Source organism: Rhincodon typus, unplaced genomic scaffold (genome assembly GCF_021869965.1).
Source record: "Rhincodon typus isolate 14 unplaced genomic scaffold, sRhiTyp1.1 hic_rhity00000614, whole genome shotgun sequence".
Taxonomy (NCBI): domain Eukaryota; kingdom Metazoa; phylum Chordata; class Chondrichthyes; order Orectolobiformes; family Rhincodontidae; genus Rhincodon; species Rhincodon typus.
The window spans coordinates 33,855-50,000 of record NW_025966252.1 but is presented as its reverse complement, the minus strand read 5'-3'; the positions used below and the strand labels follow the sequence as shown (position 1 = coordinate 50,000).

General features: G+C 35.6%; 1 protein-coding gene across 1 annotated transcript; it reads left to right on the top strand.

Moving 5' to 3' along the window:
- The first annotated feature begins 13 nt into the window (after positions 1-13).
- LOC125480961 (HMG box-containing protein 1-like) lies at positions 14-14,450 on the top strand. The gene is made up of 4 exons (XM_048621390.1): positions 14-167; positions 3,287-3,616; positions 10,607-10,748; positions 13,529-14,450. The coding sequence occupies exons 1-4, from the start codon at positions 82-84 to the stop codon at positions 13,544-13,546; spliced, it is 576 nt and encodes a 191-aa protein (XP_048477347.1). The 5' UTR covers positions 14-81; the 3' UTR covers positions 13,547-14,450.
- Positions 14,451-16,146: the final 1,696 nt, after the last annotated feature.

The window sequence follows — 16,146 nt, the reverse complement described above, 5'->3', positions numbered from 1 at the left end:
TTTTTTTTTCCTCTAAATACAGGATGGTCTTCCTTTTACCCCAGCTTAACAGTGGTTCATCATGGAATTCCATGTTGTGAAATGGAAGTTGGAGATGTCTGTCTACCTCCCGGGCATCCAGATGCCAACAATTTTGATGATTCTGGAGTTTTTGACACATTTAGGAGGTGATAAAATATATTTATCTTGATCTGTTATTTATTAGCAAATAATTTTTTAATTACAAATGATATTTTGAGTTTAATACATAATACAATGTATCCTGAAATCCTTGGTATAAACAACTTAGATTAAAAGTTTTTAGTTTAATTATTTAATTTAACTCTAAATCATACCAGTATTTAAAATTATAAAATTACTTAATAAAGATGTATGTCCTCAAAGATGTTAAAAACGGATATTCCTAAAATGATCTGTAAGACTGACTTTATATACTATTTAATCATTAGTTGTGTTGGAATCGTCAGATACAGCTGGAATTCCATTTGTGTTGGATTTCAAAATTTAACATCAACTATAATGTTCTCTTTGAGAACCAAAGACAGGATAAATATTGCAATTGAGCTAAAATTTGAACCTTGATCTTCGGTTGTACTTAGTTTCATCGGTTCAAAGGTTACTTTATTGTACTTTTTAAATACACATAGTGCTACAGTGATTTACAATTGCTGACTAATCTGAAATGTTAATTGATTTAGTTAGAGGCTTATTTTTGTATCCAAGTGTGTTTAAGCTGGTAATGCAGTGCATTGGTGAAGCAACATTATGAGCCGTAAAACGATGGGATGTGCATTTTCATCAAATTTTTTACCTTGTGTTAAGTTTTTGATCTTGGCACATGTCTTCAGAGGACTGCAAAGCAGAGGGCAAGGAATTGCTCAGAAGCACAGGCAAAATTTCACACAATTTGCCTAATTCTCCTCTTTTGTGCATATTAACTGTTTAAAAATTTGATCCGATTCACTGAACACTTGCATTGGAATAAACGTATCTGCTCTTCCTCTCGGACTAAGTTTGGAAAATTAAGTCAGGAAATACTAAAGCAATTTTGAAATGATGAAAATCTAAACATTCAAAAATATATGATGTATGTAAACCTTAACTATTTTCCTGTGCTAAATTTAATCCTTTGCACGTATCTCCATACAATGTGCAAATTCTATTTTCTCGGGTAATTGTCAATAGTATTTTGCAGTAAACTGTGCTTTAGGGATCGGAAGGTCCCTGTTTAGATGGAGGTCATTTTATTATTTGAAAACATCATTTTTTTTTGCTGTTACTGTTTTTCCAAGGCTGTTTGCAATGTTTAATTTTCACACCCACCAACCATAAGAGTCTTCACAATTGGGCACTAGATTGTGTTTAAAGACCCAAGATTCAAGGTACTTCTACTTCTGGAGCAAAAAAATAGTTTTAAAAATCAATTTTTTATTTGCCTTTGTGTACTTTTTGATATTTGCCATTTTGATAAAGCCCTGTAAATATTTTTGACATATAAATGAGTTACAATTTAGTACAAGGCACAACTGTGTTGAACAATCATGACTCTTTCTTGCATTTTTCTTTCTTGCATTTTTCTTCTGACATTTTCTTCGCTGTCTCATTTGCTTTTCTGTTGAAAAATGTATTCATAGTATGCAGACAAAGAAATAGAGTTACTTTACATAGAATGTAAGGAGCTGGGCGGTGCAGTTCTGGCAGGATGACAGAATTATCTTGTGACGGGTCTACATAAGCAATTTTCATTTGACAATTTCTACGTCTAAATTTATTACGTAGCAAAATTTCCTTTTGCTCAAATGTATAGATCTACTTCCTCCTAATCAGTACAAGTAGACAATAAGCATGCATTGTCCTGCTCACAGCACTGTGTAAATGGTGCTATCCTGTTAGGTCAACTGTGACAACAGCAAACTGGCAAAAATTACATATTCCAAATACCACAAAGTTTAATGTAATATTCTGTCCAATTAGATTTTTTCATTTATTTGCCTCAATGAAAATATACTTCTTCAATTGAATGGCCTCAGGAAATATCAACAGTTGATTTGATTTCGAGTCAATTTCTCCTAAAATACCATGCTCTACTGTGATGTCTGAGTAGTCAGTTGAGGGTGTGAGTGAGAAGGCTCTTGGCCAATAAACTTTATTTAAGACAAAGTTGCGTTATTGTTTAAGTTATGTATGCTATTAATAAGGTGTAACAGCAATGTGTATACCCCTGCATTACATTTCTATTGGTGTGTGTTTTTATGTTCATTATGTGGACCTCTTGATTTTCTGGAATATTTGATCAACTGGCACACCCCTGGTCCCACAAGTGCCAGTTAATTAAAACTTTGTGCTATACATGTTTCAAATTGTAACACACTAGCTGTAGCTCAGTATCCAGATTGAATCATTGGAATTTTAACACCAAAGAAAGGGGACACTTAATCTATTTTGTTTGTGAAGAATTTCTTTTGAAAGCATATTAATTATTAGACCTTTTTTAACGATTATGTCATGTTCAAGTGTAACAGGTTTAGCACTCGAGAATGTTTGTTTGTCACAACTTATCAGACCAACTTAAAATAATATTGTTTGAGTTTCCCCACTGATAGTGGCACATAGGGAAAATCTGTGTGACTTTGTAATTCTGACTCTATTTTCACTTAATCTCTTAGACACTTCAATAAACTAACGCTTGATTCTATAAAGTAGTTGAAGACAAGCAAGTTATGTGTTTCTAGTTAGCGCTGTACGGCTATGTGGAGGTACAGCAAAGTAATTTGGTTACAGAGGCTGAAATTTAGTAGAACGGGATGCACCCATCCAAGAGTTCCGTAATACAAATAGAAAAAACGATTGCATTTTGGGAATTGGAGAGTTAGTGTTTGGAATACCAGAATCTCCCTCAGTGCAGAGTGTGGAGCTGAGTGTTATGAAATTGGGGTGCTATAGCATCACTGGTAGGAAGGTGTAGTTCCAGTTTTCTTGATAATGGAGAAATGGGGAAAGGATTACGTGAAGTACAGATAGATGCAAGATATGGCTTGTAACCAGTTCCGAAGGACATTGAGGTGAGCAGTAAATGATGGCCTAGCCAAGAGCACGCACAATCTGTGGAAAAAATAACTTAAAATAAAATTTAATATGTAGTGATTTCAGGTTAATTGTGCATGACAAACCAATAGGAGTTTCCCCATGCAATATCTAAAGGCATATATTTAATTTAAAAGCTAGGATTTTTTGAAAATAATTATTTGTAATTTTACTAAAATTATTACTTTGCACTGTGTTACAGCTATGACTTTACACCACTGGATTCCTCTGCTGTTTATGTACTAAGTAGTATGGCTCGCCAGCGTCGTGCTTCCCAGACAAGTGGAAGTACCAGCGGTCCAGACTGCGAGAAATCAGAACAGATCACTGGCTCTGTGCCTTCTGGATCACCACACCTGCCTTGTAATTCATATAATAAATCCAGTAAAAGCCTAACCTCAGGGACAGCAAGCACATTGAGCACCACATCTCCTACAAATAACAAATGCAAGAGACCAATGAATGCCTTCATGCTCTTTGCCAAAAAGTATAGGGTTGAATACACTCAGATGTACCCAGGAAAGGACAACAGGTTGGTAATATATAAACTTCAATTATAAATCTTGTAGGTTTTAATACAGTAAAGCACAAGGCTCATTAGCAATTATGTTGTATTATTTGTTGCATTTGTACAAAGACTTTGTTTTTTGCTTTGAGATAAATTCTTGCTGTAGCAATCCCTCTGTTTATTGCGTATGGGGTGGGGTGGGGTGGGGTGAGGGAGATGGTGGGAAGAACAGAGTTGCTGTAGTATTTCCAGTTATCATATTTTTGCTTTCATATGGCTAGCTTTCTAAGATATATTTTGCAATACAATAGTTATAAAAACTAATCAAAAAGGCCAATAAATATTTTGGAGGATTGCATTATTTTATTCTTGATTACATTTCTGATTGTCGCAGGGGGAATTCGAGATAAGTGGTTGTATCTCTAACTCCTCCCAAATCAGTGTTTTTCCTCGCTCCCTCCCCCTACAGGATCTGCCCAATTTTTGAGTTTTGACAAAGGACCTGGCAAGGATGACTGATGTTGGGGAAACATCCCTGTAATGCTATGTTCCATTGAGATGCTTGTCACTATCCTCCTGAATCAACTATCTGCCATATATCAATGTGCTGGGCTCTACTAGGTCCCGATAACCTACACTGAGTAGTTTCCATGTCCAGAGTTGACATCTTTAGTACTCAGATCCATGCAGAACTTCTGCCTCCTGAGTTTGTCAATGGAACAGAAATGTATAATGCACATTGTGTTAAAGTTTGGTATTGCAGTTACATAGTGATCTAAATCACTCCTCAAAACAGTGAATACTCAAAGGCTTGCCTGATGTTGCTAATGAATTTATTACCTTGGATGTGTTGGATCATAACACAAGTAGTACAACGAAGTATAATGATGTCAGCTGTTGTTACTACTGGACAAGACAGATATCCTAACGAAATCCAGCTTGATAGGTCATATTTGTGTTTTTTTTAAATTAATGTGGCAATATTTCACTGAAAGACAAGCTTGTAAAGCTGCAGATTTGATTTCAACAAAAACAAATTCATAACAAAAATTAAAATAAAACAATCCAAGCTATGTACATAACAGTTTGAAATATTTCAAAACACCCTGCAAACAAAAAAATCCCTCTCCTCCACAATGCCATCATGTTGCAGTTAATTAGCAAAATAGGGAAATTTGTTCCCTAGTAAATCTGTAGGTTTGACTGCCCCTTCCCAGTTTTGGTCATGTAAGCTGAGAAGCCTTTTCCCTTGACCACTCTTACAACTGAGAGCTTAGACATTTTCCCGTTTTAATAATCTGCAGAATTATATCTGAACACTTCTGCTCTGATAATTTCACAAACTACACCCTTTCACTGAGGTAACTAACTCATCTCCATAATGCTCTGAACAATCTCCATTTTGCCGGAGAAACTTCACTTGCTTCTGTCCCCAGTCAGGTTTCATTTTGACTGCCCAAAAACCAAATTTGAAAAAACACTTGCTCATCCCAGATTCTGTTGAACTCTCTTTTCTCTCTGGTTGAAAGCCATAGTAACAGACTTCCATCAACACTCCAGGGGATGCGCACTGGTTTAAAATCACGGTTTTGGAAAGACTGACCTGTTTTTTTTTTTTGAGTTTTTGGATTTTAAACTATTGAGATTAAAATATACATGTATAATCTCACTTAGATCTGGAGATCCTCTGTCAGCACAAATGCCATGAATGTATCAAAAATAGCAGATGAATACATCCACTATCCGGGAGCTAATTATGAACAAGTGCTGGTTTCCCTTGTAAATCGAGCAACTTTATTTCAAGTCTTAATTGTGAAATCTTTGTTATGTTCTTATCCTTTTGTCTTCAAGAGTATGAATTCTTGAAGTACTTAAAGTTTTCAAACAGCCAATTTATACAAATCTTGTATTTATACAAATACAAGCCTGGAATTCTTGCATGACTTTGCATTTATAGAAATTTAGTGTCAAATTGTCATGGCCATCTTCAGCCTAAAGCTGTGGTTTGTGCTTCACAATCTTGTAATTTGTGGGGAAACCCAATTCTAACAGTAATTTCAGGTGCTACCCTTTGACTCTTCAAGGGAACTAGATTCAAGACACTGTTCAAACAACTCGTCAGGCAAGTATTTACCCACTTTGTAGGGAATTGAATATTTACTTCAGGCGAGACCATTGATCTGTGTTGCCTGTTCACCTGTTTTCTTCATTTTTCTATTTCATTTCTATATAACATTGTTTACAAAGTAAAAACCATGAATTTCTTCAGGTACCAGGATGCTGTTATTTACTTCTTGAGACGTATGAAGCAAGCATGCCATAGCCTCTAGCTTTTGTGGGCCTCTTTTGAATGATGGATGAATCTTCAATGTATGCAAATGAAGGATAATCCACAACCTCTGTTTGGACATGCCTCCATTTGCAAATTTTAGTAGTTCTTGGTTGTTCTGCTATGAGTCAACGGCACTATGAAGCATCTATTTCATATCAGAAAGCACATAAAACTCAGACAAGACATACTGGATACAGTTTAAAAATAGTCCAACCAAAGTGCCATGACTTGGGTGCCTAAACTGCTCAGATAGGGCTACATAATTTTTACCAGTTCAATAACTTGCACTGTAGCCAAACCTACATTGTTGAGTTTAGATTTTCTTGTCCTAAATATATACGTACTGTTTCTGGAACTCTAATCAGGAAAGAAATTTGTACATATCTCATCCCTTACTGCCAATCAAAAGCTTCTACTAGTCACCCCTTCTTTCGAAAAGAGAGAAGTCTTGGTACTGGCAATGTTTTCCAACTAGCAATGAAGAGATGGCACATGCCTTTCATTAGGCTTACAGATGCTCAGGGTTTTTTAAACTTTTGATTGGCATTTTGTTGTTACCAGGCCATGCAGTGTCCCCTCAGGACCTTTTGGTAAGAGTTGGACAAGGAATTGCACCTTTTCAGTGCTTCAATTGCAGTGTTTTACTGCATGTGTGCAAGCTCAAATTTGCTGTCAGATTTAGCTCATCAATAAAGATGAGAGCTGTTAGCCTCCGTGTTATTAAGCATAGTTGTTTGGAGAAATAAATTGTATAGTTGGCTGGCTCTTTCTAGTCTACACTTAATTGGAAATGCTATAGACAGAGTTATTTTCTGTAGGACTTGTTGATTAATATAGTATCTCCTTTATTTTTAAGAAAAAGACAATTAATTTAACCTAACCAACATATTAAAACTTTAATCACTTGAAATTGCAATCATTAAGATTCGTCAATGTATTTTAATATCTAAATCAAAACTCAGCAGCAGCCAATTTCCACACAACACACCAGATCCCATAAACAGTGATGATATGTTTATTGTTTAGCTGAGGAGAAAATGTTTCCAAGCCTAGTGGAAGAACACCGTGTTTTTTTTTCAAATATTGTAATCTTGCACTTCTGCCAAAGGGGACTGATGGAATCTTGGTTTAAAAATCATCCACAGACAACATATCCAACAATGTGGATTTCTCTATAGGTCTTTTTAAGATGTGGAAAGGATAGCATGCATGTCATGTTTTAAAATAATGGCGCTGTTTCAAGCAATAGTTTACTTTTTTATCATTTGAATTTCCAGAGCCTGTTCCAGTTTCTCGTTTCCAGCTGTAGGTTTTTTGATCCTTAAGTTGGACCTTTAATCAGTAAATCCAAGTAAAGTAGGTCAGATTAGACAAAGCATCAAAGATGTTATTAGTTAAAGCTTGGGTTTTACCCCAGTTCAGAAACAATAAGATAGGAATTTACAAATGAATATCAGGATGTAAGGAACCATGATACAGTTTTACATATTACATAGAGAGTTTACAGTCCAAAAAAACGAGTCATTTGGTACATCAGGTATTTGATGTTTCATTCTGCAAAAGTATGGGCCTAACCCTGCAGGGGGAAAAAAGACCCCTCATAAGTAGAACATAAAGGTTTTTGGTGGTAAAATATAAACTTGAAAATACAATCAAATTAACTATTATAAATGTTCATAGTATAAACCACCCAGGCACGATACTGCAGCTTTCCCAGTTGGGTTGTGAAACAGAACTGTGAGGAACAACTGCCAAATTTCCTCCATGTTTGCAAGGTATTTGACAACTACCATTAATGTAAGAAATTCAGTAACATCCAGTTTAGCACTGGATGAATATCTTGAGAGAGAGGAACATAGTGATTATTTTTCAGATTTATGGCCTTTCCTCACCATGTTTGGTGTTATGATTGTATGGGCTGTGGTTGATGCTGAAAAAGCAGCAATCTAACGCTGTGCACTTCTCACCCACCACACTTCGCAGCCTTCCTTACCAGTGTATATGGCTTTAGGGTCAGTTTTAGAAGAAAGCAATGCAGATTTTTGTTTTTTTTTTAAAAAACGATATCAAAGTAAGGGACAACATGAAGCAGCGTGTTCGTATCATCCTCAGCATGAAATTCTCCCAAATTCAAGCAGGCCTGTACTCTGATATATGGGGAATGTATACAATTCAAAGAATGAAGAACCACGTTTGCACCTAGGTCATCTGAATTGACTTGATATCATAAACTCATTAGTTTTGACATTAGGCAGTTGTGGCTTCATATTTACATGTCCAAATTTCAAAAAATTTGTAGAAAATGTTCAACACAGTTATTGCCATACCACCAGAGGTCATCAGATATTCTACATATTCTACATAGCTACTGCTCTAACAACTGTCATATTCCAACTTATTTAGGCTTTTCTTTTAAATTAAATTGTTGTGGTATTCAGTAATTCTAGTATCTTTTTTTGACCAGTAGCTTGAAAAAATATTTGGTCATTTTGTTGTGTGTAGTTAATAGATACCAGAGCAATTGGAATGTTGGTATTGAGATTTCTGAGAACTTAAGCAGTGGGAATGAAGGTTGATTTTAAATCATTGATTTGTGTGATTTCAATTTGCAGCGTGATCCTTTATCCACTTTTTAAAAAACGTTATGCTTGTTTTGCAACAAGTGTATAAGCATTTTGCAATTTTGCTGTTATAGTCTTATTTGGATTGAGGTTTACTTTCATCAAAAATATAAATGCATTCTGAGAGATTAGCAAATATAATCCAATACTAGTTTAATTTTCTGTTAACCACTGCCACTCAATAAACTAACAGTAATTGTCAGTTATTAATCCCTGCATATAGTATTCTCATACATCCACCTTACAAACCAGTCTGGCCTAAAATGAAAGAGTTTACAGTATTGTAAAGAATTTTTGTCCTCCCTTTTTAATTAAATGGCAGACCACCAATTAATTTGTGGTATAGATTCCTTGAACATCACATACTGATTGAACCTTTCATTTGCAGTAAATATAAAGAATGCTAAAGAAACACAGCCGGTCTGGCAGCATTTCTAGGCCAAGAAACAGTTACCGTTTTGAGTCCAATATGAATTTTTAGGTACTTGAAGGTGTTGGAAAATGGTGGTATTTATAATTTTGACAGAGATGGAGAAGGGGGTGAGGTGAACAGATGAAAGCCCAGTACAAGAGTTGATTCCTTGCAATGAAGGAGGAATAGAAATGTAAAATGGGTGTAAATTCAGGGTGAAAGGGAGTAAGTGGTTTCTCTCTGCTGAGCAAAGCAAACAGAATACAAGTATATGGAATGAACTGCTAAAGAACTGGTAGATGCAGGTACAGTTTACAATATTTAAGACATTTTGGGCAGGTATGTGAATAGGAAGGGTTTTAAAGGGATATGGGCCAAATGGAACTAGTTCAGTTTGAGACTAGTGAGGTAGAAAGTGAGGACAAGGGGAAGCACTATTGTTGTCCAGGGAAAGGGTGAGGGCAGAAGTGTGGGGAATGCATTGGACGTGGCTGTTGACCACAGTGGGGGTGGAATCTTTTGAGTAAAAGGAGATTGTGTTGGAGGAACACTGGTGGAAGGTGGCATACTTGGAACAGATGGAGACAGGGAAACTGAGAGAATGCAATCCTTGCCGGAGGTAGAGTATGAAGATTTCATTTAATAAAAATAGAGTTTTCTTCTCCGTATATATTACAGTGTTAAAGAGTCAAACACAGTTGGAACTTAGCATTGGAATCACAGAGCTAAAGGCACAGGTTACGGTCTGGCAGCCCATTTGGCAGAGGCAGGCATTTTTACGAAGTTGAAGTAGGTAGCCTTTGTTTGGAAATGATATGCACTTGATTTGAGTGGAAAATTGAGATTTTAAACAGACTAGTTTTACTGAGATGATAGAGTGGTAGAAACAAAATTCCTTTTGGAAAGGAAACTATAGCAGCAGAGCGGTCAGTGGATTTTTAAAAGGTGCTTGCTTTTTATTCTAGGTAATCTGACGTGATCTATGTTGCATTTTTATTGCCAGCTGTTAGAAAAAAGCTTATTTTTCCAAAAAGTGGAAGGTGATTAAAAATAGAAATGTTACTGCTCTCTTCCTAAAAATGTATTTTTTTTTTCCTTGATCAGTGGAACTTCACCAAAGATCTTCCGTTGCTAATTTTCCCTATGAGCCTAAAAGTACATTGACTGGTACAGGTTGCAGTTGTAGATGGTGGGTGATTAGACGTGCAGGCATGATTACTGGAAGGTGAGACGACTCCTGTCCATATTTTCCAGCTGAAGTTGGAATGCTATGAGGCAATGTCATATTCATTTAACAACCAGAATTAGAATAAGTTTTTAAATAAAATTCAAACAACAGTTAATGCATTTAAAGGGCATTCCTCGGATTGAAAATCACTGAAAACTGGACTCTGTGCGTCTAACTTTAAACAATGGTCTTAAAGATGCCAAGTTCAAAACAACTTATAATATTGTGATGCATTTAATTTAATTTTTGCATTTTAATATGCACTTTTGTATCATCAGTGCATAAATTATTTACTAGACTATTGATAGTTTTGTGTAACAGAAACCAGTATGATCAGATTTTATTTAACAGACAAATACGAAAGTATGCACTGAATGTTTCGTTTTTAAGCCCAGTGATACAACTATTGTGTATATTGCAGGGCCATCAGTGTAATTTTAGGTGACAAGTGGAAAATGATGAAAAATGAAGAGAGGAGAATTTATACAATGGAAGCCAAGGCTCTGGCAGAGGAACAAAAACGCCTTAATCCAGATTGCTGGAAAAGGAAACGAAGCAACTCTGTGAGTGTATCTAATAGTCAATGCATCCAAACGTTTATGTTCCATCAAGCAACTGTATTGAATTTTTTTTTTCTTTTGGAATAATGGTAGGGGAAAGTTTTATATTCAGACTAATGGTTAGCAATCTCTCTTTATTGCTGAAAAATAGAAATTAGTTGGTAATGATGTTTAATGTTGAATGCCTTGTGGTGTTGGTTTATCTCAACTAAATTCCTCAGACACCACTTGCTTTCGAGAGTTAAACGTTAGGAGCTGCTCTTAGCACCATCATGTCTGTTTTGCAGAATCTCACCAAGATGATCAAAGTTTCACTGACATTGTAACAATGTAAAACTATGTCCTCTTAAACGAAATGTCTAAGAAGTGGAGTCTCCTCTGGAAGCTCCAGTAGTTTAATTTTTACATTCGAAAATATTGTTGGAACTGATCTTGATGACAACTCCAGTAAGGAATTAGTAAATTTATAGGATAACTAAATTAAGTGAAAGTGGTATGATAGTCCTCTAGGAATACAAAAACACCCTTTTACAAGGCTCTTGTGGTGCAGTGGTGGTCTTCTTACTTCTAGGCCAGGAGACTTGGGTTTGAGTTGAACAGGTTAATTAGTCAAGAGCATTTTTGTAGGTATTTTCCTAATGTCTTTTCTCATAAATATTGTGGATTCAACAATCAATTTGTTAGAGAAGTACAATATAAGCCAGTTATATTTGCATTGCTTAGTTTTCCTCCAATGATCCATGTTTCATTAACATTGATGTCTTAGGTTATTAAAAAAAAATCACAATTTGTCATAACTTACTTGCAAAGTTAATTAAGTAATGACAGTTCTCAATTGCATGATAGAACTGTTTGAAGATTTTACAAAGTCAACATACAAGTATGTGAATGTTAGAACTACACAGATTTTTAAAGAGGAGTCATTGAATAACTTGTTTTATATACCTCCCATCCTTTATACTCCATAAACTACTTGGTGACTTCAACTGTCCTGTGTTGCCTACTTTTACGAGTTGCCTTCAGACTCCACTTCAACTACTTTCCCAATATTGATCCTAAATAATGACAGGGTTTCACTATCTTTTGAGGCCATCGACATCATCTCCCTGCTGGTGATCAAACTCTGGAAAATTCTTCTCCTTCCTCATGAGCAATCTCAATTCTAACTTTTCTTCCAGTCCTTCATCCATTTCAGCAACTGCAACATGACCATCGTTGACACACTCTTACACGACTGCTGCTGATCACTCACTGTTCAAGAGCTATTCCCTCGACTTCCTAAATCCGTGTCGTGTATTTCAGCGGAAATTGCAAAAAACTGATAACTGACAACGTTATACATTTCAATTCAGCCACATTACTAGCCAAACACATTTCTTTTTCCAGAAACACCATAACCCTTGCACATAGTGTTTTTAATGTCCCAAGGCATTTCACAGTTGGTGAAATCTGAAAGTGACGAGGAGGAGTTAGATTTTTGAAGCTGTGGAAGATGAGTGGCATTTACGAAGAAGTTTAGGGATTGCCAGGGCAAGATGACGACTGAAGACTTTACCACTGTTGGTACCATTGTGAATCTATGTAAACTGATGCTCATAGGTCAAAGTTGGAAGAATGGAAAATGCAGATGAGTATGGAGAATGAGATATCAAATAGAAATGGTTTTAAAACAACTGTGCCTAAGGCTGTTCTGGTTTGAAGTGACCAAATTTTAGGTAAAATAATATGAGAGCATTGGCATTGTGAGCTCGTGGAAAGTATCACTGAGGTAATCATTGAAGAAAGGTGACCTTTCACTGATTTTAATAAGAAACAGGAATCAATAGGATCATGGCTGATCTAGCATTCCTTCTGTCTAATTTCCTGTAACCCATGATTCCCCTACCAGTCAAAAATCTCTCAGCCTTTTAACCACAAGCAGTCTGCCCCCACAGCTGTCTGTAGCAAGGAGTTCCAAAGACGCTCAACCCTTGGAAATAATTTCTTATCTGTCTTAAATTAGCATGCCTTTATTCTGAGTCAAGCCCCTTACCCCTCGTTCTTCTAAATGCCAGTAAGCAGAGTCCCAATCTGTTTAGCCTTTGCTCAAAGACAGTCCTTCCATACCAGGGATCATCCTCATAGACCTTCTTATACTCCACCCGCCTTAAAATAAGTGCCAACATTCCATTAGCCTTCCTGATTATTTGCTGCATCTGTGAGCTAGCTTTGTGTCTAATGCACAAGTAGCTCCCACAAGTCCAAGATTTGAAATCTGAGCCAATCATTCCTTGGGTGTTTCGGTTTGGTTTTCAACCTGCTGGTACTCCATTAGCAGACCTTTCCAAGGCTGCCTTCAGTTTCTCCTCCTTTCAAATTCCTTTAATTTTTCAGTTCCCTGTTTCTAGAAGCCCTATTTGCATTTCCTTTCTAGCTAAATGTTTTATGTCTGTTCCCTCCCATCCCCACCTTCTACAATGCTCAAGTAAATAATTTTGTACTTGAGCAACACATTAGTAATGTTACTAAGATATGACAATAGAATTTTCCAATTAACAACTGCAGTTTGTTTAAAATTTAGATTAAGGATATAGTGAGTGTGCTGCCGTATTCCCTTTATTTGCTTCTATGGATTAAAGCTCAGGATAACTAATTTGTAACAATTCATCCTTCCATTAATGTATATTGTTTATTAAGTCTCAGCTAGATGTCTGAATGAAACCCTGTTTTAATGTTCATGTAAATGTACTGATTTTTAAATTTTAAATTTACCATAATCTTATTTTATTTCTTGAAAAACACAGGGTTCTCAGCAGCAGTGACCAGAAAGCTTTTGAGACCCACTTTATCCTCTACTTTCACCATTTGGAATGAATTTAGAAAACTGGATGCAAGTGAGCAAAGACTCAGTGTATCTATCTTTCATTTAAATTTGAGATTTCTTTTGTGTGATAAATCTATATTTAGACAATTGTAATAAAATAAGTATAGTTTGCTTTTTATATAAATGGCTGAAATTGAGTTGTAAATCAAAGCATTTAATCTTTCTGACTTTTCTAAAACTATTGCATGTTGTAAATGGCCATAATACTTGTTCTTCCAAAGTTCAGTCAAAGGTTATTTCAGGTAAATATAGCTTTAGGCTTGAAAACTTTGTACTAAAATCCTGTGGTGCTAAGGTAAGGGAGGAAAAAGTAGGTATATAAAGATGTCTATTTTTAAGATTGTAAATGGGTAAAGTTTAAAGTTCTGTATAACTGCTGTTGTATCATGATTTGTATCACTCACTATATTGCACAATTTTAATTCAATTAACTTTATTTGCAAACGGTGGGGGAATTAGTATATGTAGCAGGGATACTCCCAAATTTACTTTGTGGTGTTTTAGCCAACTAAAGTTGCCATAAAACTCGAGGCTTGTATTCAGAATTGGGGCACAAGCAGCACTTGGGCCACAATTGTGCTAAAAACTATTGCACTTTAATGTTTCTTGCAACATTACGAAAAGCGAGCACGTGAAAATGACTCATGCAATGTGACATTCTCATGGAATGGCATTTATGCCATGCAGTGTTGATATTACAGTCACAGATCAACATTTATGCAACTGCTTTAACTCAAGTAAATTTATGTCTTTATACATGCTGTTGTCCCACAGGAACTCTTGCACAAAAGTACAAACTATTTTTATTGTATTCAAGTTAAAATAAATTTGTAAAATTTTAATGTCTGCTGGTTTTTACTGTGATAAAACCATTGTTTTAATCAGAAGATAAATGTATTCAATACAAAATATGTGCAACATTTGAAATATTTATTCCAAAATACATAGTTGAGGGTTCAAGGTTAGATTATCTACAACAAGACCTATCAGATGAGGCTGTAAGTATGGAATTGGCTCACACACCTTGTTTTAATCAGGCACCGAATATTTGTAGGAATGATGGTAGTCTGTGCTTCAAGAAGTCATGCATGTTCAGAAAAACCATTTTTCATTGTTATTAATTGAATATATAAATAGTCTTCAACTTGGATGGAGGAGACAAGTCTATTCTGGTTTTATATATGGAATTAAAGTAATAGTTAATTAATACAGGACACTACAGTACTGTTTACACACAATATCAGAACCATGAAAAGGGCATGACAGACGTAATAAAATAATACCATGGAGTTTGAGATACATGCATTTGACTGAAGTCAAAAGGTACTGTGGTTAAGTGAATTGACAACAATGTAGTATGAACACTAGTAGGGTAATAGTACAATTAAATTTTTAATGCAAATGGCATATTTCTGTCTTATGGTCTTAATGGACAGTTGAAGGAAAAAGTCAGAACCTACATGCACCTTTCCCTCCCTCTCTAACTTTCTGTAATGGGTAATTTACTGTTAAGAAATTCTAAAGCTGCTTGGGAAAATTTTGGCTGATGATGGCATTAGAACTTACTGGTTAGATTCTAGTGGTACCCTACACGTGCTTGAGATTTCAAAAGCCTCAACTATATAAGCTCAGCAGGCAGCAAGTAGAGAGGTATGTTGTACTGAGAAATGAATCAAGTTGAAGAAGAGAGCTATTTATCTAATGCAACACTAAGCTGGTTTTGATTTTCACCTTCAATCCCTAATGTTTTAAAGTTATGTTGGAAATAATTCGTAACAATACAACGGAAAACACAACTTAAGTAATTAAAGACATTAACACTAACACTCATCTATTCATTGGTATTGTAAAATGTGTCTCATTGTTAAAACATAGGACAGTGAGGAATTTTGACAATAAAACACATACATACAAAAAAAGCTAACTTTTATTTCATCTACATCAAATCAGTTTTTAAATCTTAATTTATATTGTACAATAACTTTTTGATATTTATGGGAACTTGCCGATTAGTTTAAATATTTGTGCACAATGAGAATTTTTATAGTTTTAAAACCATTATCTTGGAGTCCTGTGACATCATTGAAGGTCGAACCTTTTAAAGTAGATAATCAATGTTTGCTCAAGCAAGATTTGCACCATGAGTTAACATGAAGTATTAACATGCGCACACCCAAGGAAACTTTTAAGTTCTAATTGCTAGTTTTATCTATTGAGGTTGCTGAGATTCCAACAGCTGTGAAATCAGATGGCCAGAACTAAAGAGTAGCTTGTTTGCACAAGACTTTGATTTACTTGTAGTTTTGCTGGTTTTATACTAGGAATAAAAATCTTTCTTTAAAGTAAATCTGTTGTGTTTCAAAGTACCTACAATAATCTCCATCCCTCTTGTGACTCACCTTCCATAATTCCAAGGTGCTGTCCACTTGATGTCAGAAGAGTGAATGTTAGAAGGAATTCCTCAATCCCTGACGACAGTTGCAAATCCTTTACCACAGAGGGCTGTTAGGGCCGGGTCATTTAAGTGTATTCAAGGCT